This window comes from Nipponia nippon, unplaced genomic scaffold (genome assembly GCF_047370975.1).
Source record: "Nipponia nippon isolate SJK-2023a ecotype South Korea unplaced genomic scaffold, ASM4737097v1 scaffold_14, whole genome shotgun sequence".
In the NCBI taxonomy this organism is placed as follows: domain Eukaryota; kingdom Metazoa; phylum Chordata; class Aves; order Pelecaniformes; family Threskiornithidae; genus Nipponia; species Nipponia nippon.
Window position 1 is genome coordinate 9,071,100 of NW_028262330.1, and position 23,396 is coordinate 9,094,495.

Here is a 23,396-nt window from a genome sequence, read left to right on the forward strand (position 1 = left end):
GGCTGCCAGCTTTTGGCTCCTTCTCTGCGACAGATATGCTGGAATTGGCAATGTTTCTGTCCTTCAGTTTGCCTTTCTAAAATTATTTTAGCCAGAAAAAAAAAAAAAAAAAAGAGGATGGTGCTAGCAGACAGTAACACTTCCCTGTACTAACTGACAAAACCCACCTTACCTTCTTGCTGAAAGTCCTCAACTAATGAATAGAGAGATTTGTGTCTCGGAAAGCTCAGTTAAGTGCAGAAAACTAACAGCAAGAGCTGAGTCCCAAATAGAGTAGCAGTGATCTGCCTCCCCTTAGGAATAACAAATCTGACAAGAACTGCTGCTAGGTACATCTTCATTTCTTTAAGTTGCACTTTAATCACAGAATGGTTTGGGTTGGAAGGGACCTTAAAGATCATCTGCTTCCAGCCCCCCTGCCATGGGCAGGGACACCTTCCACTGGAGCAGGTTCCTCAAATGAACCCAATATTTCCCAACAAAAGCACAAAGTATTTTTCCAAATAGGCCTCCCCCTTCCACACTGGTGGAAGGTTTTTTATTTTCGTTATCTTAAAATAACTAAATTAGTTGGAGGTTTGCTGCAGAACTTCCTGGATATGTTGTTCCCCCTATTGATTCAAGGGATGAGAATGTGTTGGCTCTGAGATTTTAAGACATTCAGTAGAGACTCATGTTAAAAGAGAACAACCCTCCACCCCAATAAAAAATTTTGAACAGTCTAATCATAGAATCGTCAAGGTTGGAAAAGACCCTTAAGATCATCGAGTCCAACTGTTAACCTATCACTGCCAAGTCCATCTATACCCATGTCCTCGAGCACCACGTCTACCTGTTCTTTAAATACCTCCAGGGATGGAGACTCAACCACTTCCCTGGGCAGCCTGGGCCAGTGCTTGACCACCCTCTCGGTGAAGAAGTTTTTCCTAATGTCTAACCTAAACCTCCCCTAGCACAGCTTGAGGCCGTTTCCTCTCGTCCTGTCACTCGTTACTGGGGAGAAGAGACCGACCCCCACCTCGCTACAGCCTCCTTTCAGGCAGTTGTAGAGAGCAATAAGGTCTCCCCTCAGCCTCCTCTTCTCCAGGCTAAACAACCCCAGCTCCCCCAGCCGCTCCTCACAAGACTTGTGCTTCAGACCCTTCACAACTTCGTTGCCCTTCTTTGGACACGCTCCAGCACCTCGATGTCCTTCTTCTAGTGAGGGGCCCAAAACTGAACACAGTACTCCAGGTGCGGCCTCACCAGTGCCGAGTACAGGGGCACTAATGTACTTGGTCATCAACTTCCCCGCAGTTCTGAGGTCACTACTGCACTAAAGTGTCAGTTGTCAAATGGTGGGACAAGACCTGAATTTCAATACAAGTCTCAAGCCAGTTCTGTATCCTTGTTATATCTCATGGAGAAATAAAGCAGCAGTTCACTCTCCGCTTTATCTTTCAGACAGACACTTTTAAAGAGACATAAAAATGAGTTATCAATGTCATTATTAAAAGATTACATTGCAGAGCCCAAAAGCAATTCCTCTTTTGTTAAATACTGGGTTAACTGTAGACAAACTTACAAAACTGTCTTTGAAAGTTTTTTCTTGGTTGTTTTTTGGCATGTGATGTAGAGCAGCTCAATTTTCTTTCAAAAAAAAAAAAAGAGAAAACAAAAAAAACACCAACAAAAAAAATTTAATGGATTCTGTGCTCAAATAATACTGTTACAACAAAAATATACAGAATGTACACAATACAAAAATATTTGGAAACGTACCATAGCATCTTACCTTGCAAATATAATTTTGTTTTACTAGCCCTTAACGGGAAAGTATCATTTGTTCAGTATTTTAAGGCAGAAAATTACATTGTTTAGTGCTTTGTGTTTAACACTTGGATGTGTTGTTAGCATTAGTAGCGTAAGCAAAAGAGAAGCTAGCTTTATTTGCAAACTAAACAGACACTGTGGGGGAGTCAGGAGACAGTGACTAACGTACCTATTAAGCTCACTGGAAATTAAGGTACTTTTGCTACTTAAATCAGACCCAGGGAATATTTTGTGCTCTGTGTTGTAAAGTATCCTGAAACATAAATTTTCTGTACTACTACTGGCATTTCAGAAATACCTCATTAGAAACCTTTTTCCAATTAAAAGCCAATGATTAACGGTACCATTAAAAATACATTTACCTTTAAACAAGCTTGGTTTCTGTCTTATGTGTGATTCTTTCTTTATAGAGCTGCAAAATGTCTTCCTTTATAACCAGCTCTCAGCATCAGTGATTGCAGAAGGAATTTTTGAGTCGTATCACAGAGCGCTGTAGAGCAGCCACTACTACAAAAGAAACAGAACAGCAGCAAAATTCAAAGAGGCTAAAACCCCATAGGTGTTCTCTAGATCCCAGTTTGCCTCCAGAGGTTGCTGGTGTTGAACTACATCTGTATTCTCCAGTTCCACTTTGGGTAAAGGCAGTGGATGGGGTTTCCAAAGCAATTGAGCTGAGCTTGAATCTATGTAAACAGATAGACTTCGAGCTCTTTACTCACTGAAGTATGTGTGAAAGTCCTACCCACGATCCTGTGAGACTAAATATTGGCACAAAACAGCAGCTGCCTTGTGAGGTCAGCAGATAGCTGTTATTTTAATACCAGCTCTAAATGTGTCAGATTCCATCCTTCATACCCCAGTTCAAATTGATCTAATCTGATTTAAAATGTATGGGCAGTACAATCCATCAGAAGGAGCAAGGTCTTGGGACACAGAATGCCTGAGCTTTATTTCTAGCCCAGCAACCTCAGATAACAGTAATTTCTCTGGCCTTCCCCTTCCCCATTGATAAAATACTTCCTATTGCTAAAGGAGCAAGTAGTGAAGAATCACAATATGCCACGTAAGTGCTAAGATTCCTCATCGACTGATGGCGAAAAAGTGACATAAGATGTCTCAAAAACTCAGCAAAAGTAAATTCAGCAGCTTTTCTACGACTCCTCTACACCTCACTCAGAGATGGCTTCTGGTAGCCTCTTCTCTCATCACTCCATTACAAGCCTCTCGCTGTCCTTCCTATATTATCACCGATGTGTGCAAAATTAATCTCTGTCTCCAAGCATCTAGGAACAAAAGGTGCAGTTTGCAAGCCCCGTGGACTTTGATCTACCTGGTTCTCCTCCTCCTCCTTCCTCCCCACGGGTGTCTGAGCCACTTCTCCTGCCTCTCCTCTGGGATGAGGGATCAGCAGGAGGGTCGGAGCCGGAGCCCATCCGTGCTGTGGCAGTGCTGCCAGCAGGTGTCCCCGAAGGAGCTGCACAGCCAGCACCCCAGGCTCCCCCAGCCTGCATTACTACTCCCTACACCCATCCTCACTGGACCAGTGCTGCAATATACTTACTAAGCAGGAAGGTCCAGCACAAAAATGACTTTTTTTTTTTCTTCCAGGTGTCGTGTCCTCACTCAAGGACACAAGCATAAAATAACTTCCTCTAACGCGCACTGTTCAAATCTGTACATTGGTAACAGTCCTTGCCTTCTGCTCTAGCACTGCACGTCTGTAAGGTTCAGTAGATTCACGTTTTATCCAACTGATGTAAAATCCTGGCAGCAGCTGAAATAAAACCAAAACAATAACCAAAACCAGTCCCTCTGCGGACAGCTCCTTCAGGAACGTGTTGCTGACTGTGACAAGCTGGAACCACAAATGAGCAGGATGGAGAATATTATGTCTCCGACATAAACCAGCAGCTTCAAGGACATCTGGAGGTAAAAGAAAAGCCTGTTTGCTATTAGCTCTCTGTTGCTGCAGCAATGTGGCACTCCTGGGTGCATTAGAAAACAACATAACTGTGTTTCCCAATATGCTGTAAAAAGATAATAAGTTTTCACAGTATAATTTTAGTGATTAAAAAAAAATTATAAAAGCTTAAGTACTTTGCACTGCTCCTGACTCCATGAGCTGATAGATTCTTAGCAAACAGGCTCTGTGTACAACCTGCTCTATGTATGGGGAGAGATTTCAGCTGTGATGAGCACAAATGTGAGAGGGTTTTATTTCTTCACCCACAATAAATCTAGTACCGCTTTAAAGTCTGGCCCTTCTGATCCCCAGGGTTGCTTGTAAACTTGCTCAGACAGGGCATGGGGATACAGAATGGAAGTCAGAAAGATGAATAACAGCTTAAAAGAATGTCATAAGCTCAACCTCAGAGCCATTTTTGACCAGTTCACGTAAACTATGTTCATCTATGGATAAAGGACCAAAGAAGGGGTGCCTGGATTACTCTGTTCAGCTCCCTCCTACTCCTGAGCAGAGGCAAAGATGTTGGCCACGGTCAGGCTGATGAAGAAACAGGTGGCCCTTGAAGCTGTAGCTTGCTGCTTCACACCAGAGCACATCACTGGCAGGCACAGAAACCTGGGGAGAAACTGATGGGCATTAAGTAGCTTTCAGCTGAGAAACCAAAAATAAAAGTCAATCGGTGCATACTGTACTCTGGGAAATTATAGGCAAAATACTCTGGGTTTTGTTGCAACTGAAATTTTCTACCAAAATTTTCAATGTTTTAGGAAAACTTCCAGGGGGACTCCCATTTCTGCTCACCTCTGGTTTAAAGGCATCTATAATCAGAAAGGCTTAGCAATAGGTGAGGAAAGTAATGTCCTCCTTAAGCGTTAACCATGCTTCTGTTAACATTCTCCTAGCTCCCTGCTCTCCTGCTTGCCTGCTGCTCCCCAGGGAGATGATCTTCACCACTACGAAACTCACGGGCCAGCTCCTGACCTGAAACGATGCATGCAAACTCTCATGACTGCTTTGATGTGGACCCACACTACAGCGGTAAAATGGCATGGGGAACCAATCCCCTTCTCCAAAATGAACAGAGCTCTGACTCTTATCCCTTCCTCTTGTTCCTTGATCTAAGGGCCCATGAGGAATGTACTAGCCATGCAGAACAACAAAGGTGCAGTTGCCCTCAGAGATCCCATTCCTATGCACAAAGGTGGCAAGAATTCTTTCTTTTGCAGGCAAGGCTTATTCCCAGCTGTAGAAACACTTATTTTCTCCTCCTCTCCTTTCCCCAAGGCAACAGGAGTTTTACTAGCACATACTGTGGGAGCAGAACTTCACCCTTCCAGAGGGATTTTTCCCATTAAGAGGCAAGGAAGGAGGCAGCTGATAAGCACTTGTGAACGACCCCTCTAGAAAGACAGACTCCTACTAGTTTGCAGTATCTGGCAGCACCGATTCCACAGCTGAGGGAATAAAGCCCACGATATGGAGACATTTTGCTACAGAGCAAACACAACTGCTACAGTGCCTGTGAGATGTGCCGTGGAAGGCTCGGGTGGATGGTGCCTGGGCACCAGTACGCAAATAGAAAAAAGGGAAAAAGGAGCTAGTCTAGAGAGACCCCTATGGCTGTTTTATCCGGGCCATCAAACTAGGTGGGTAAAGAGGAGAGAAAAGGAGGGCATCCACATTCCTGGACTGTAGCTTGGCAGCTCTCTAAAAGTGAGAAGCAAAATAACATAAGCACCTCACAGAGAAGTGCACCTACAAGCACTGCTTGTGCTACAGATGTTCCAGTCTGGTCCCCAGGCCCATGCAGGCAGCTGTATGGACTGTGCTACAGACCAGTTAGAGATTGCCAAAACCTGGGGTTGACCAACGTTAAAGAAAAAGGCATCAATGCAACTAATTGTTGCTTGGAGCCCCTGAACGTCCATTGCCTCAGCAAGAGGCAGCCTCAAAATTTAGCAGTCACTTTAAAACCAGTTTTATCAGTTTCACAATGATCACTGTAACACTGTAACAGCCTTTCCACTTCAGCGGGAAACCAGTGCTACACACAACCTGATTTAACTCCACTGACTTCAGTGGACAGATTTGGCCCCAAATGGACAGTATGGCTGTAAAGACTAGACAGTTCCCACCCTGCGCTGCTATAGGTGATCCTAGTCCCACTTTTCTAGTAAGAACCTGCTGAAGAGTTGAGATCCTTGCTAGGAGCTCACTGCAGGCCAGGTGTTAGATCAACGTGGCCAGAAACAAAGCGAGAAAAAAAACAGCACTTGATTGTCAGCTGATAAAGAGACAATTGAACTTTTGCTGTCCTTTTCTCCATCCCTCAAAAAAGAAACCCCAGTCACACCCTCTAGCCCCAGCAGGCTGGGGAGAAAAAAAAATTAATTAAAATCAAGTGAAACATGCACAGTAAAAGTCACCTCTGGCTGGGTGTCCACAACACTCTAAGAGTTCCCAAGGTTTATAGTGCAATTTCATTTGACCTGTAGTTGAAGACCAGTCTCCATCACTTTGGGTGATCAAGTTCTGCTGATTCCTTTGAAAGGTGCGTAAGACAGGTTTCACTGTAGGCTAAAATATCTTAGGAACCATTCAAGTAATTAGACAGTGGCACTGATATGGCTGAACAGTCAGATGTGTCCGTAGAAACCAAACGCAAGCTGCCTTGTGAGTACCATGCGAGTCTCTAATTAGTAAATGTCTGCTCTTTTTCCCTTTTAGTGTTCAGTAACATTGAGGAGATTAGTTCAACAACTGGCCATAATTCCAGCACTGACCTGGAAAATACAAATATCTCATACAAAATATTGATGTGTGCTAACAAACCAAGTGATAAGTGCCCAGGTACAAGCTGCCCAATGGGAGCCCTGGCGGTGGAGAAACTGCAGGGTTCAGGCCCGCCAGCATTACAGTACCTGCTAGATTTGTGAACAAACTGATCAGCCCATTCTTTCGTGAGATCTGTAAGCATCTCCTCCAGCACGCACTTGTGTTCAAAAGAACTATCCTCCCCTAAGTTAAATATAAAAATAGATCCTCCATCTTCATTCAGTTAACATAGCTGACAGATGACTTCCGCTCTTGAGTTTTCTGTCCCATGTTTTCAAGGAGGGGGAGGTAGCTTTAGATCCAATAGGCTGTAGGCAAAAATGTTCCAGAAGATGGCAAACAAGACAAAAATGACATAAATAGAAAGGAAGATCCACCATAAAGTCTGATCTTGGAGTCTCTGCTCATAGTTCCTCAGGATGATGACACCAAGGGTGATTCCAACCATCACCCCTCCCAGGTGAGCCATGAAGCTAGGGTGTGGACACGGCGGGTAAGCGGAGGGGTGGAATCGCAGCCACACGGCTCTTCCAAATTCAAAGCTCACTAGAACAAAGAAGGAAAAAGAAACTGATTGTCTAGGTCTATCCCTTCTTAAGTTCATCTTGCAGGCAGCGCTGCATTCCTGAATAGATGGAGAGGGAGAAACTGCCTTGTATGGTGAGCATAAGGAAGCTGGGAAGCCATGGCTGTGTAAGGGTTGTGGCACATAGACATGAGGTCTCCCCAGTGGTTGGTAAGTGGTCTGGGTTTGTGGAAGTGTAGACGGGTGGGGGAATATTCGCCTTGCAAATTTTATACCAGAACCATAAAAAAAATGAGTTATGACTTTGAAGACAATTGTCTGTGATGAATACACAGCCTAATTTCCCTTATCGTGCCACCCTAGGGATATGGCTGGACAATAATTCATTAATGTGTGTATAATGCTGTTGCCACTCCAGATAGAAAGTGCTCTAGGAAACCTAAGTATTATCATTATAAAAGCATTGCTTGTTTACAAATTCAAATACGAGACATTTAAGTCCCAGGTCTTCACAAGTGCCACAAGCTACAGATGCTGGCTGACAACAAATCCTCATTTACAAATGCTTGTGTTGAAAGCCAAAACCTGCATTTGAGAGTGATGTGGTTTCTGCTGCCAGAAGGTCCAGCTGCAAGTTCCTACCAAAACTGCTGCAAAGTCAAAACTCTCTGAATCAGCATGAACTCTTGTGACAAGGACAAACAGAACAGGATAGCATGTGTGCCAAGTATTGCATGATACTTACTACAGATCAAGGCAACAGCCATGCGCAGCAGTTTGAATTGGCACTTCATTCCTGACCAGTTCTGGAAAAGAGACAAGGGAAACAAAGTGATGTTGCATGCAAACCTGGAGGGATTTTACATTCAGATCTGCACTGGAAAAGCATCAGGGATGACCACCCCTTGAAACAAACCCCTTTCATTGCCTTCACCACTTGGCTGTGAACTCTCCACTCACCACACCAAACACAGTTCTGTCAAACCTAGAGAACGTAAACATAAAGGATATATTACAGACGTGCCCAAGTTATGGACAGTCCACAACTTCTTTGCCTGGCAGTCTTACTGACTTTCCTTACCTGAGATCCAGCTGGTGTTGTGTGGTCCTTGGCTGGCCTTACCATTCTCCATTCTTCAGACACACTGATTTTTAACATGTTAGTATGATGTTTTGCCTTAAATTCTGACTTCTGAAAATATTTGAATTTACCTACCCTGCAAAACCCACATCAAATTAGGCCACATCAAATAAAATTATGTTAAGTAGTACCGAGGATTCAACACAAGCATCATTCTGGTTAACACCACACAGCTCATCATGATTCACTTGAAAGCCCAACACTGTCACCTGTCAGGCAATTTCTCAGTGCATTCAAGCCCTATTGCATTTTTCCAGTGCTACTGCCTGTACCTCAGACTCCCTGAAATTCTGCAACTCAGTTCTTCTGCAGAGCACACACAAAAAAAATCAAGACCTCATTTAAAGCATACCAAGGAAACAGTGCCATAAGAAAGCCTAGATTTGGCCTCCTCTGTCTTCAGGTTTGGTCATTAAACAATACAGTGGAATAAGAAGCTATGAATGATAGTCAGAAATCCTGGGAGAAATGTTTAAATTCCTCCTTTTCCACTTGCACAAAATTTCCAAGCAGAAAAAGAGATCATATTCTGGGGAACTCAGATGTATGACAACACTATTATTATTATTATTATTATTGACTAAATGACATTTTTCCTGTTGAAAGCAGTATGAGATACCAAGCTAGCCACGTTTCTTATGAGAAACTCCCTGTTGATCATACTGAAGAAATAAAAAAAAAAAATGCTTGCAAACTCTTCAGCCTAACTTTAATGGCACCCAGTGACTTTTCAGCCTGCTGAAGAAATATTCTGTAATACATATTATATATATTCAAGTTTTATGTGGGATCTGTCCGTAAATCACTTCTGTGACTGCAAAAATGCAATCTCTACAAAATAAGTAACTCTCTCTCTCCACAGAGACACCTAACCCAGGCAGAAGGCTCTGAACTCATGCTGATTAATACTGTGCTGCTTCCTTCAGAGTTTTAATTTCCATGTAGCCGTCTTGCATTCCTCCCCTCACTCTTTTCCTTAGGGTGGCATGCTTTATTGCTTCCCCCTGTTGGTTATTTTCTCTCTTGGATTCCAAGAATATTTATTTTTACAAGCCGGAATGTTTTCATTTCCTTTGCTTACCAGGAGACACAAGGGAACAGAAGATTCAAGGGACCCTCCCTGCAACAGTCCCTCCTCTTCCCAGCATGCTCAAAGCACCTGTGCAAGACTGTGTGCTTTACCAGCAAATGGCCAGCATGTCTTTCAGCATGCGGGAGCATCTCATCTAGATACTAAGTGAGCAGAGAGAGAGGAGAGGGAGAAAGAACCTCTACCAGAATGGGAAAGGCAGTAAAAGTAGTTTCAGACAAGAAAAGAGGCAGCAGATAATGGGGAAATATAGATGCTAAGGTAGCAATTGCTAAATAGATTTGGAGGCCAATGAGCAGTGAAATGACAGGCCACTCTGCAATGTTTTAAGGATTCTGGTAAGGCAATTGGTGAAGACTCTCCACACACCTCTGGCAGAGCCTCTTCCTCTAAAGCAAGCCAAAATTTCCTCCAATGTCCTCCTCTGACCCTGTGAATCCTGGTGTGAAAAAACCCTGTGTCTGCATTACCACCCTGTGAGACAGAGGAAACGCCCTCCTGCTGCTGTCGGCCTACTGGCAGGGAACACAAATCACACTGAAAGTAACTGTATATAAGGAGGTATTTCGCCAGTAGAAACACAGTGGTATAGAGGTAGCCCCTTTCCTCCGCTCCCTGTCTCTCTGCCAGACACTCAACTGTCCTAATTTGGCAACAGCCCCCAGCTCATTCATGCTCTGAAAAGCTTGAAGACAGCAAAGGAGACCTAGTCTGCTCAGGAAACCACTCACTTCCCTGCTCCCAGCTGCTACAAAGGCTGCCTGGAGCAGCACCACTGTGGGTTGCAGCCCAAACCAGCTGACATTGCTGCATACAAGCATTAAATACAAGGTTTTCTTTTAGGCTTAACACAAGTACCACCACACACACACGTTTTCCAGCACCCATACAGCAGACCTTCTGTCTCTGTTGCAGCCAACTCGCATTATCTTCCCACTCAGACCCTGGGGAGGCCACATCACTGTCATTTTTATGGTTATTCTGCTCTGACATTGCTGGTACAGGACAGACATGCAGCCCTGTACCACCACACATGAATCCTAATAACAGCAAAATCAGCTCTCTCGGCAAAGCCATTCTTGCCCAGCGGTCAAGCTTAGGAGTCACACAGGCAGATATGCTGGGCTTTGCCACCACCTAGCTGGGGATCTTGGATGAGCTCCTGTTTCCAGGTCTTAGAGGAATGACGATGCTAGTATTTACTGACCTTTGTAAAGTACTTCATTAGGTAAAACGGCAAAAAGATGCATCACTAGAGACGCTCAGGGTTCAGCTTCAGTCTGGGTTTTACAAATGGGGATAAGGGATATTCTGCACACAAATCCACCAAATACTATATTTCCTTAGGTACCTGCTAACATTACATGGCACATGCAGACAGAAACAAGTCTGCAACTTCTGCAGAGCCAGTCAGCTCCTTTTTTTCCAAACACTTGTCAGCCCCTGCAAGGAGAGCTGATAGCCTGGAATACACTGATAAGTCTTGGATTACCAGCATCTTTGGCTTCTCCTGGCAAGCTGCCAGTCATCAGGATATCAAGCCACCCACGGCAGTGTAACATTTCCATTCCGGGACCACACCGCTGAGACAAGACTCTTAACTGGGGAAAGCTCTGAATGACCAACAGCTGGCTCAGGCCCTATTTCCAATCCCTTTGGGCCACCAGATCTGGCTCACTTCTGAAGAGGTTAGACAGTCGTTCTGGTACTCACCATGACTATATTCGCCAAGTGAGCTGAGACAAGAGCATACACGCCTCCAGAGGAACCCACCACAGGTGCAGTCATATCAGATACTGACACTGCCAGGGACCCTGGAAGAAAGAACAAGGGTTTGTGACAATCGCCAGCCAAATAAACACGCTCTCTCCTACCCTACATCCCCGCTACTGCCTGTTTTGTGCTAATTGCTGCAGGTCAGTAATATACAGATAAAGAGAAGGGGGGGAAATCAATTGACTTGTGAAGCTAACTCAGTCCTGTAGTACTGCCAAGACAGTGATTGATTCTTTTGCACCTACTTTAAAAGCAGCCAAGAAAGGCAGCAATGTACCTTCAGACCTATGCTGCAAAAAGGCACTTACACCCTGACTAAAATATAAAGGAAGCAGGAGACGGACAAATGTCTGTGTCTTGCTCCTCACCTGAAGATAAAACAGAAGTAGCTCCCATGCTGGCAAGACAAATATTTGCAAAGTGAGAAGGAACTGGGGATTTGTAACTTAACACAGCCTGTTACTTATAAAACCTCAGAGTAAAACTAGCTAAACACAACCTGGATAGAGGCAGTAAACACAAGACAGCAAAACGACAGGTCAATCACATAAAGGCACCCCTAATAACAATACATCCAGACATAGACACTGCTTCTCCTTATCCCAATTGGAGGCTTGGATCTGCTCAAAGCTCCTTTCATTGCAAACTTTAAGAGTAATTTAAGAGATAGAGAAACAAAGGCAGACTTGGTGTCGCAACACAGGGATAACAAAGATCTTTGATGAGTGGGAATGGGAAAAAGACACAATGGCAAATCTTGAGAGTCCTTGGCAGTACAGAATCTAATGAACTTCTTTGCTAATTGCTCAGCTGATTCTGGGTCAAGAAAGTGCTGAGATTCCACCAGCCAACTCTGCTGATAGCTCCCTCCTTCACTGTATGACCCTGAGACTTCTCAGCTCTTAAACACTGCCATTAATGAAAAAGTTAATGAGAAGTTAAGAAAGGAGTAATGAGAACTTGCAGTTAAGTCCTTGGACACTGCACTGAGCATATACCTTCAGTCTCTCGATCTCAGTCTCAACATGTCTTCTTAGTAAAGCCAGACGAATAAGAAAAAAAAAAAAAAAAACAAAAACAAACATAAAAGTAGGGAGTGGCCACTGTGGCCCGTGTCTACATTTTACTGTTTATTCCTGATTGTTTAGGAGCTGTGTTCTCTTTTTATTGCTTCTTTCTCTCTCTCCTGGCACATGTCAAAGAATAAAGCATGTTTAATAACTGGCTAACAGCTCAAACAAGTAAGGGTATCATGGGATGCTTTTCTGTGTGGGACTGTCTGGTCACATTCATGCACTAAGAAGGATAGTTTTCCCTTTCCATTTGGCACTTTGTTCCACAATTTATAGGTCATAAGGTGTGAAAGGAAAGTCTATGAGGATGTGGCAGCTTGTCCGAGAAAAAAATGGGATCATCTGTGTAGCAGAAATGAACCAATAATGCTAGGTGGGCTAATGAGCCTCACTCAAGCACTGGCTACAAGCCTCCAGAGCTCTGGGTGTTCAGCCTAGCCCAATGCCCATAAAATCTGCCTTTGGCCCTGCGGACCCTGCCTGCAAGTCCATGGCCACAGGAATCAGAGAGGCAGCCGGCAACTTGCAGTGCTTGCCTGGGCTCAGTTGCAACAGATTCAATGCTAACTTGCTTTGCTTACCTGGCACAGATGTGCTATATGTATTTACACATATAGAAATGAAGCCCCCGAGTTTGGTACATGGATCTACATAGAAAAGCTTATGTCTGGAAAGTTGCAGATTGGGGACTACTTTAGTGCTTATTAAAATAACAGGCAAGGGACAGTGGAGCTGCTCTGCTAACTCCTTTCTCTGCATTAAATAGTGTGGTGTTTGTACCATGCCTAGTCCTGTGTCTGAGTCCAATTATTCTTTTCACAGTCTCCCTCCTGGAATGCAGGATTTATTAGTACCCAATGCAGCCCATTTTACAAAGGCTTTATCTGCTCATTATGGAAAAAAATAAAATTATGTAGCTGGAAAAAAAAATATCACCATAAATCTTGAACTAAGGCAGTCAATCATTGTCTGAGTTCCACTGTGAAGCCCTTGGCTGTTCTCACACTCTCCTCCTGTTTTAATTAGATGTTGATCTATTGTCAGCTAACTTCCATCACCTCCAAACTGCTGGAAATGCCAAACATAAATAAAAGCAATACAGCACAAACTAAAAAAAAAAAATCCATCAAACCCCATGGCTTCCTGATTAAATTAATTTCCAGATTCCTGTGCACTGCTCACAAAATACAACCAAATACTTCTTGCTTACTCAGGCTGTAGAAAGTAGACAGAACAGGACAAATGGAGGAAGAACTGGCACAGGACCTGGAAAAAAAAAATTACTCTTCATGCAGGGATGACTGTGATGCCACCTTTCTTCTAGGCCTCTGTGGGACACAAGAGGAAGGGAACAGCATGACCTCCACATTCAGGAAGACCATCTAAAGCAAGGATATTTTAAAGTAACAGGTTGTTGGTGCTTTTTTAGCAGGTCCCCTAAGAACAGAGCCTACGGCTAGCTAGAATCAGGTGTCAAGTTGTAGCATATTTCCCACTTCCAGCCTCCAAAAGAATTTCAGCTCACAGAAGATCAGTGACTGCTCTTCTCCTACATCCAAATGTCACAAAACACTTCTCCTACTCAAAAGTCAGCGCAGACCATTTTCGGATGCTTCTCCATCTGGAACATCCAGAGGTGTCACCTACCTGCCACAACTCCAGCAACGTACACAAAACTGATCCTCGCAGCTCCATGCACCATTTCCAGGGGAACCCCAACCAAGAGCTGAAGGACAACATTGAGTCCAAGGTGTTCTATCCTGCGACAAGGAAAAACAACAGTTGTCCTCTTTTCTAAGTCTTTGCCTCCCTTCTCTACCCCTGAGACAGAGATATCTTGGAAAGGATATCAAATAGCACCTGTTTCATAAAAGTAGATTATAACACTCTGAAAAACAATGGTTCCTGAAAAAAAGCAGACTGAGAGCTGTGATGTTTCTTCCCTCCTTGCTGCTCATTATCTTTTTCATATCCACCCAGGTCCTTTCAGACAAAGACCTCATAGCATGTTTGGTTCTTAGTGAGACTTTTTTTCAAACAAACAAAAAAAAAAAGTTAAATGACTTGTCCAAAAAAGCAGCAAGATGGCAGCAGAGCCTGGAACAGAAGCCAGACACTTGACCTACTCCTCTCTTCTCCCCTCCTAATGATACAACCTTCCCTGGCATATATTACACTGCCATGATGGGGAACGGATATTAAGTCAAGAGCAAGGTAAGCCTAGCAGTCCCAAGACAGTTGCCATTTCCTTGTGACACATAACACCACTTTACTGTTTGTGCTATCTGACCCTCCCCTTCTTCTGCTGTGCCTACTTCAATGTGATCATGGTCAGAATGGGAAGCAGAGGGCATTTTTATCTCTGGTTAGGTGCCCAGTGAGACACAAGGCATATTCACTGGAGCTCTGTTCACCTACCCTTGTTCCCATTACAGTCAACAGCAGAACTCCTGCTGAACAGAATGGTAAAAGCTAGGCTGAGACTAGTCTTGTAGAAAACCCTGCTGTGCATATCAGGATGTGCAGGACCACTTGCAGCCTAGAGGTAGACAGTGTGACAGCTAAGACGTGCATATTTGATAAAGACTCTAGTGCAGCAGTTTTCTCCTGTGCTGAATCAATAGTTTCAAAGCAAGTTCTTTGTTGCTCTAATCAATAGTACTTAACAAAACTGTCTTGCTTCTTTTCAAAGCTCTATACAAATATTTACCCGCGCGCCTTTGCCATCTGCAGGATCTTCCAGCGATGTAACAGCAGCACCAGGCCCCTGAACAGGGTCCCTCTCAACACTGTGCTAGTGTCCGAGATTTATGCTGGGCTCACAGGGCTGTGCCCTTGCTGAATGGTCACATCACACTGGACCCGGGGTATAGTGCTCTCTGTATGAAGAGTGCCCGAATCTGCTTACAAAGCAGGTGGACCTAAATGACACAGGGGTACCTTTAACGCAGAAGGCTAGCATCTTTTGGGGGAAAGAGCGCAAAATAGCTAAGGCATTGAAAATCTACATCCTATTTTATACAAGAAAAGGATTGCTCGCTGACAGCCACTAGCAATCTTTGGTTTAAGTTACATGCATTTTCACTGTTTTGGTCTTTCTTCATGTTACCATAGCAATTTCCCATATACATCAAAGAAAAGCACTGATGGTGAGATGCAGTAACGACAGAACTGTCTCAAAAATGAGAATTTAAAGTTGGACCAGAAAAAACTGCTAGAAATGATACTGCAGGAAACAGTCCTTTCCGGGTATCTTAATAGGTTTGTTTCCACGGAATTTCTCTCCAAGGATAAATTTCTCTCCTGCATGAGACACTCAGCACTGCAATTTGTCATCACAGGAAACTGCTGCATGTAACTGAGTGTTTTTATTACCTTGCTCAAGACTTTTGAAGCCACTGGGCATGGGCATGTTCTGGCACCCATTCTGATCCTGCATGTTCACAGAGCTTAGGAACTAAATTAGGAACAACCAGCAAAGGTCAAACTGAGATCACAGAAAAGAGTCAAAGCATCCAAGTGCCCTTTTACAGAGGGGAGGGAAGAAGCTTTGGCTGGCACACAGTCAACGTCATGAGGCGGCACCTGACATTTTCACACAAAGCACTGGGTCTTATTTTTCAAAAGAAGCTTTTGTAGGAGCTTGGCAAAATTTATCCTAGACTCTGAAGTGACTGCCCTGATTCACAGCTGTTCTTAAAAGACTTTCCAGGAGCAATTCCATTCACTTCTCCACCCCATCATGCTAAGAATTTTGAAGGCTCGACAGTCAATAAGCACCCATAAAATATAATTAGCCTTTGCCAGTGCTGAATGCGTCATTCTTGAAATGACAATTTCATTGATTTATTAAAGACTTTTTCCTTCCCCGGGACCAAACAAATGGGACTGAGCATCAATGCAAGTCATTAGTTATGGCAGTGTTACAAATGCGTGGGCCCCAAATAGTCAACGTCTGCTTTCCGTGAAAGCAGAAGGGCAGAATTTACAACTTTGCGTGCTTTTTCAGCCCTTGACAAAGCTCCCTCCATCAGGACCAACACACAGCCCATGCATTTTTGGAATCCTTCTAGAGGCACAGCCAGCCAAGCCTTAGCAACTGCTGTCTTCTCGGACACGTTCTGGCTGTCACTTGCTCTTCAAAAAAACAGACCGAGTGCACTAAATTAAGGAGCAGTCCACATTACCATTTTAAAGTCTCAGCTGGAAGCAGGATAACAATAGACCCCATGGCATTGTGTTAGCCTCTCATTTGAAAACGAGAGGAGAATGATGGGCTTCCACTAACAAACGTTATTACCTTTCCAAGATTTATCTGTTCTCCTGATATGAAAGGAGCTTAACACACAGAAGTTAGCAATAAATGAACATTTAGCCTAACTCCAGATACTGCAGATAAATCATGGGGCTTATTGTTCCAGCAGGACTCTCCATTGTTTTGAAGGCTAGGTAGCTAAAGAACTTGGAATCCATCACAAAAAACAATGAGTTTCCTGCACACCGCATTCCCCACTGTTCACCTCTGAGCCAGCCACAGATGTGAAATAAACCTGAGATATTTTTCAGCCAGTAAGTGAGAAGAATGCTAAAGTAATGCCCGCTACAGGAAAGGGTGACCTTGCACAGGTTAGGAAAGCATGCCACAGGTGATACTGGATGACATTTAAACGCTGCAAAAATTGTCCTTGTGCAGGTGCTTCTCTTCAAATGTATCCCAAAGCAATCTGCGGTTACATAAGTGATATAGTAGAACACCACCACTGCCAGAAGAAAACCCAGATACAAATTAGCTAACATTAGTTAAAATCAAACCTTTCTTCCTTTTACAAGCCCAGTTTTCCCCACGTCCTCAACAATGGAAACTTCCAATTCTCGTTTTACATAACCAGTCTCACATCTAAGCCCAACAGTCTCCACTTGCAGATTGAAACCTGTAAACAATGGACTTTTTGGAGGGATATAGCATGCAGAGCACAGATGTTGCCACGTTCAGAAGTTTCACCTATAAATTTTCTCCTACTCTCCCCTTAGGTGGAGTCTGTTCTGTCCTATGATTTTTATCCAGAGATCTGGGGCACATCTTGTGCTCAAGGGCAATTACATACCGAGGCAGTTATTCCACAGCAGAGAAGAGGCATCAGCATGTCTTCCATCAGAGACACAGAAAAAGGAAAAGATCAGCTTGATCTTTCTGGCCTTTCATAGGAGAACATTGACTGATGGGAATATAGGCTTTCTATTTAAGAACAAAGGGTCTTTATCCAGTTTCAAACTATAAACTACTGCTAAAAAGCTTGTTGCTGTGATTTTTCAATGACAGAATTAAAGAAAATTGCAATTATCTGCCAGAAAAGTGTGAAGATAATGATCTGAGAAACTACTGAGAGGGGATAGGGTGTTTTGTACAGAAATGAACTTTCCTGTGACACTCACTCATCACCATGGCATCACAAACATCACACAATTAAGTCTCTTTGAATCTTGGGAGGACTAGCACAGTCGAGAAGCACAGAGTTAGAATCCCCATGTCTTGTATTCTCTTCCCAAGTCTGCTACATACCTCCCTTAGGATGAAGGAGGATTCATTTTACTGTGCACCTTCATTTTGCGTTAGATGGACCATTCTCCATCCATCTGGTCAGCCGAGATTGTCAGCTCTTCAGGAACACTGGTTTTTGTACAGTGCATACAAAATGGGAGTTCAATCTTGACTCAGGCTTCTAGGCATTATCTCAGTCCCTACAGAAGGGACGACATTACTAAGTGATGACATACCATAGGCACAGGGAATGTAATTGACTTTTCCAACCTCAACTAGGAAGTCTAGCAATACACTACGTAGTTTTTAAATACCAGTCCAGCATCTTTGCAGACTTGTTCTACCACTTGCACAGCTCCTCTAGAGGGACACTGGGCTTCGATCTGGTGAGTTTTAGGAAGCACACACTGGGAAGTGCACAGTAAGAGGAAGGTGTGGTCCCAACACTGCTGGGGAGAAGAGCAGCATCTGTTAAGTTCCATATGTTGCCTCCTCCCTTCACAGAGCTGCAAAGGTTTGCCCCTCATTGCCCAACACTCCACAACAGCTTCAGATTTTTATACACAATTGAGAATTGATTTTTAAAAATTTATTTCTGAGCTGATTCTGCCACTTTCTCCTCCTCCCTCTCTCTCTGGGGAACCTGAACTGTAGGGAATCTCCGCAGTTTGTAAGTACTCACCCTGCATGCATGAATATGTAGGTTAGGTACCTCCAAGCCTGAGCACGGAGCTGAGGATGGTAAAGTAATGCGTTCTTCAGGTACAAGGGATGGGTGACTTGCAGCACAAATCTGTCTAATACCACTCCATTGTAAAGAAAAAAGGCAACCTAGAAGAGCAGGGAGATTCCTTGGTTAGCAAATGCCTTCTCTCTCTGAAAAGCACTTTGTAGCTCAAAATCATGGAGAAGAAAGTCAAATGTACAATAATTTTTCTCCCACTTGACAGCTTCACACAGCATGAGTTCCCTGTTTTGATGAACCTGCAACACATTGGTATAATCATACATGGCTTTCTGTAACACACCAGCCACTGAGTCAGAGGAACTCAGCACCCTGCTGATCAGTGCAATATTATAACCTTCTCTGTGCTTACTCCAGTGCATCACTCAGCAACTGTGCAAAGATCTCATCTGGGCAACAGATGAGCAGGTCAGAATGTTTATTCCAGTTTCTCTTTCCTCCTTTTTCTTTCCAGTCACAGAACAGACGTAACCATATAGGAATTTTTCTTCTAATTCCATTATTTGAATTACCACTTTCCCTAGAACTGTTCAGATTTTCACACCTCAAAAATCTTTGCTATAGTTCCCCAATTTCTGTAGTTTCATATACAAATCGTTTCAATGACTAATAACTACACTTGGAGACAGATAGGATCACAGTCTCCGCTTAGGCACACATATACAGGTAGGCCAAAACAGCTATCAGCTTAGTCCTTGTCTGGGTCTAAACGAGTCCCACTCTAGCCCTTGATCATGCCCCAGCAAAGCCTTTGGCAGTGTGGTGTGGGTTCCCAGAGAGAGGGAGTTAAAGTACTTGCCTCTACGATAGTGATGGTAATCATGAACCAGGGTGGAGGGCAGCAGGTATAGCTGTCGTAGTACCACTTGCGGTCTATCTCTCGTGGCAGGGTCTCGTATGCAACATGCCGGATCAGCCTCTGCGAAAGGCTCAGCCCCGTTTCCTCCAGCAGTGCCTTGCTGCACAGCCTCCTGTTCCCCTGAAGGATGGCTTGGCGGAAACTATTTGACCTTTTGTTGCTCATCTGGGCAAAAAGGAAAGAAAGAAACCATGAGGACAAAGCAAGGCCTGGCACAATCATCCAGGGAGATCAGTTTGACAGCACCAGATCCAGGCAGGCAGGAGAACCACCACCAGGCTGGAGCTTTAGGAACCAAGTCTCAGGATGATTACTGGGTGACCTACACGGGGTGCGAGGAAAACCAGTACCAGGGTCTGCTATTACAATGCCAATAAATGAAGTCAGGGCAGAACATTGGCAAGGCAGAGCAGAGGCTGCTGATGCACCTGGCTGAGCTCTCTGGCTCATTCCCCAGCCTTCCATCCACTGTCTTCACCATCGGTTATCACGATCCACATTCCTGTGTTCTCCTTCCCTCAGCTCCCCCTGCTCTATCACACTTCCCTGCACTTGCCATCTCTTGGGGCAGAAAATTTCTTGAATGTAGCAGCAGGTACATTCACAGCATCTAACGTTTGTGTTCTGGTCCTTGTTGGCAGGAGTTAGCTCTGGGCAAACAAAATTAACCCTTTGTGTAAAACACAACTGCATGAGCAAAAGAAACAAAACAGACTAAACTGGTGTACAGGCTGTCTTGGCTGCTGTAAACTTGCAAGAGGAAAGGATTTCTTCTTTTAAAACAGTTATCCTCAGAGGGGGCAGGTTTTGAGATGGTGCAGGCTTTGGAGGATACAGCTAATTTGTATATGCATTATCATCTTACATGCATAGAATTAGCTATCTATCTTTTTGAGCATACACTTTCCCAATCTGGATGCATAATTAAAGCAATTGCTTTTGCAAATTAGGCAGATGGAATTTTATGCCTAGCCTGCTTGGAGGGGAAAAAAAAAAAAAAAGAAAAAAAAAATCGGGTCTGAAAGAGCTTGCTCCAAGATTTGGATAATTGCTAATTAGCCCTGATGTCAAACAAACTTGCTGCATTAGAGTCACTATCTGTACTGGCTGAATCTTTGGCAGGAAGGTTTAAAAGGCTAACTATGCATAAAGACCACTGTAGGGGGACCTTTAACAGTAAAAGGCAGCAAAGTGAACACGACAGCCTGGTCATTCTTCTCAAAGAACTGCTAACTGATCTCAGAAACCACCAGCATCTTCAGTCTCCCAGAACCAAATAAGAGATGATGTTCAACAGCGTTGGCTTCCAGTTGTCTTGGATCACACTGGTTTTGGCTAATATTGCAAAGACAGCAAAGCCCACAGCTTGTGCTCTCGGCGCCCAGGCAGCCGGGTAATTGTTCCAAGCTAGACCAAGCTGCTTAAAACACAGTAATCATTGCAGGGAGCCACCTCCTGTTAATCACTGGAGGAAGGCGAAGGGGCCATCTGAGGTGATGGCACTGTGACCCATTCTCCCAGCTGCTGTCCATCCCTCCTTAGACTTCTGTTTGCAGCCTGTCCCTCCAACGCGGAAATTCATCAACATGAACAACATTGACAGGCAATTGATCTATTTCAAATTTTCTAAAACTGCGGAAAAATTTGTTGTTGTTGCTCTTTTTGAGTTGTTTTAGTGAGGAAAAGGTTTACCCTAAAAACTCTCTCCTTTGCGCTCTCTTTCCTTCGCTTATTCATAGAGCACTTGTAAAAGAACACTTCTGGCAAAAGAAGCAGAAAAGGCAAAGAAGAAAAAAAAAAAATCTGTCCACAAAAATCTTCCATCCAGTCTTCTCAAGTCTATCATGCAAAAACTTTTATCTAAAACTAGGGAAGATGAGAGGAAAAGAAATGTTGGTGATCTTCTGTTGCATTAAGAAAGCCCGCTCATGTTGAAAGACAATATTTTCACAGAGAAACATCCACAGGTCTAAGGCTTTCCTTAGCATTTGTGAGACGCTTTTAGGTAGGTGACAGATGTACCTCTGTTTCAAAAGGTACCTTTAGCCACCTGATGACCTCACAGTGTCCACAGAAGAAAGCTCCACTCCGGGTTAGTTCGGAGCAGCCTGTCAGAGATGTACTGTGCATGCTTCCTCAGAGAGTTCATTCTGTTCTCCCTGGCTTCGCTTCTCTTGCAGACAAGAATAAATTCAGACCGAAACTATAAATTTGCCTGCTACAGATGAAGATACTGGACAAGTGGCTGAAGCTGCTGATACACTTATTCTAACTACAGTGGTATGTGTGATTTTCCTGCCTACCGCAAAACGGTCAGTGCTTTTCCCTGCTGCAGCACTTCAGTGGAAAATATAATAATTTCCAGAGTCAACCAAAGAAAATCATCAGTGCAGATCAGCATCAAGAAGTACTGACCACCCTCAGCAGATGATCACCTCATCACTGCAGAGACCAGTAAAAGAGATGGGCGGGAAACTCCAAAGGCTGCCAACGTTCGTGTCTGTGCTAGGCTCGTAACACAAATTCCTTGCATTTTTTCAGCAGAGGATCCTAACACAGGCTCCACCAAACCCTTCTGTTATTGCTGAGCACGGCAAAAAGGGACTTGCTCAGTTCAATCGTCTGAATTCAGCATAGCCCCGTCACTCCAGTGTCCCACTCTGCATTACTGCTAGTGCTGCCCAAAGAGCTCAAATAACAGCAAGGGCAGTGCAAATTCATCAGCATGATGTTTCTGAAGGTGTTCCTCAACATACTAAAAATGAAACAGAAGGGAAAGGTCGTCTTAGTTTTGTTAAGAGCAGGATATTGCAGGATCACTGTGTAAGTCATACCTCAGATGAACAAAGCCTCTGGCTCTGCTGGGGAAGTGGGAAGCTGGACCTCACAACACCAAGTGACTTGCCCAAGGCCATATGCTAGTTAGAAGAATCCAGGTTGCAGGAGTTCTCTGATCACTAGGCTGTACTGCTTTCAAGCCCTTCTGTTCAGCAGGAAGCTCTGCCTTCCTCCTCCAAGAGAGGAAAATAAACCACAGGACCTTCCACGCCCCACATAGAAGCTAAAATGGAAGCTCATGACAATGTGATTTCCTCCAAGGAATGATAAAAGTCATAGCTTTGTTCTCTGAACTACCTGTTCTCACCCCCCATTATTTTTACAAGGTGTTCCATATTGGTTGTTTCTGGCCACATCTGGATGATAAAATGCCAAGAGTTATTTAAATTGGTAATGATAGGAAAGCAGTAAATGTTGATATTACAAGAGCAAGGGAAGCCCTTGGGCAAAATGCTGATAGCTCTCTGGGGAGCACATGTGACAGCTGGAGAAAGACCTTGTATGCCTCAACACACACAAGGTTATTTCTATACACCATGAGGCACTGCCCATTGGTAGCCTCTCTGAACAACAGGTACGGATGTGTCACATCAACTGCACTTGCAAGTAGCAAGCACAGCCCCTTCCTCCTAGTTAATTTTTGGTAGGCCTCCCCAGATACTGTGAGTTAGGCACAGAAAAACATATAAATGAATTAAGAGTTTCTAGGGTTTGTCAATACAAATGAAAGCAAATGCCTGAGAGATCATTTATGGCTAACTCAGGTATGAGGTCATGGGATCAAAGTGTTCAGAGATGGAAAATACCTTTGAAGTCAACTTCTTAGGTGGCTGGAATCCTGTCCCAGGATAGAGGGTCTACTGGGTATTCAAATTCATCAGCTCTTAGCAAAGAGGCAACAAGAAAACTGCCTGCAAATTAAATGGAGCAGATCACTAACCGCTGTAGTCTTACAGAACATGTGGAGATATCCAGCACCAAGTGTATTCTTCCCAGATTGCGACAGACTCCTTGGAAGCAACGTGACTGGCAAGGAGCAAGATACTCCCTGCATCTACCAACAGCAGTAGGTGCTGTATCAGTGGAAGCCAGATTTCTTCAGAGCTCTTAGCACTAAGTAAACCTCCTGCCACCTCAGACAGGGACATAAAAATATTTGTCAGGCCTTCTTTAGAGCAGAGGATCTGGAAAGAAGG

The 23,396-nt window shown here is 43.9% G+C and overlaps 1 protein-coding gene across 5 annotated transcripts in view; it reads right to left on the reverse strand.

The window, feature by feature from the left end:
• Positions 1 to 1,769: 1,769 nt before the first annotated feature.
• The window catches only part of RHBDL3 (rhomboid like 3), a 71,059-nt gene continuing 49,432 nt past the window's right edge, over positions 1,770 to 23,396 (reverse strand). For 4 of the 5 annotated variants that reach the window (XM_087751185.1, XM_087751187.1, XM_087751186.1 and 1 more), the window contains 6 exons: positions 19,303 to 19,527; positions 18,441 to 18,589; positions 13,867 to 13,979; positions 11,084 to 11,184; positions 7,885 to 7,945; positions 1,770 to 7,159 (listed from right to left, as the gene is read on the reverse strand). In XM_087751185.1, the coding sequence (XP_087607311.1) occupies positions 6,888 to 7,159; positions 7,885 to 7,945; positions 11,084 to 11,184; positions 13,867 to 13,979; positions 18,441 to 18,589; positions 19,303 to 19,527 (921 nt within the window). In that variant the 3' untranslated portion in view covers positions 1,770 to 6,887. The remainder of the gene's footprint in view (positions 7,160 to 7,884; positions 7,946 to 11,083; positions 11,185 to 13,866; positions 13,980 to 18,440; positions 18,590 to 19,302; positions 19,528 to 23,396) is intronic. The other variant, XR_015703336.1, reaches the window with a different exon arrangement.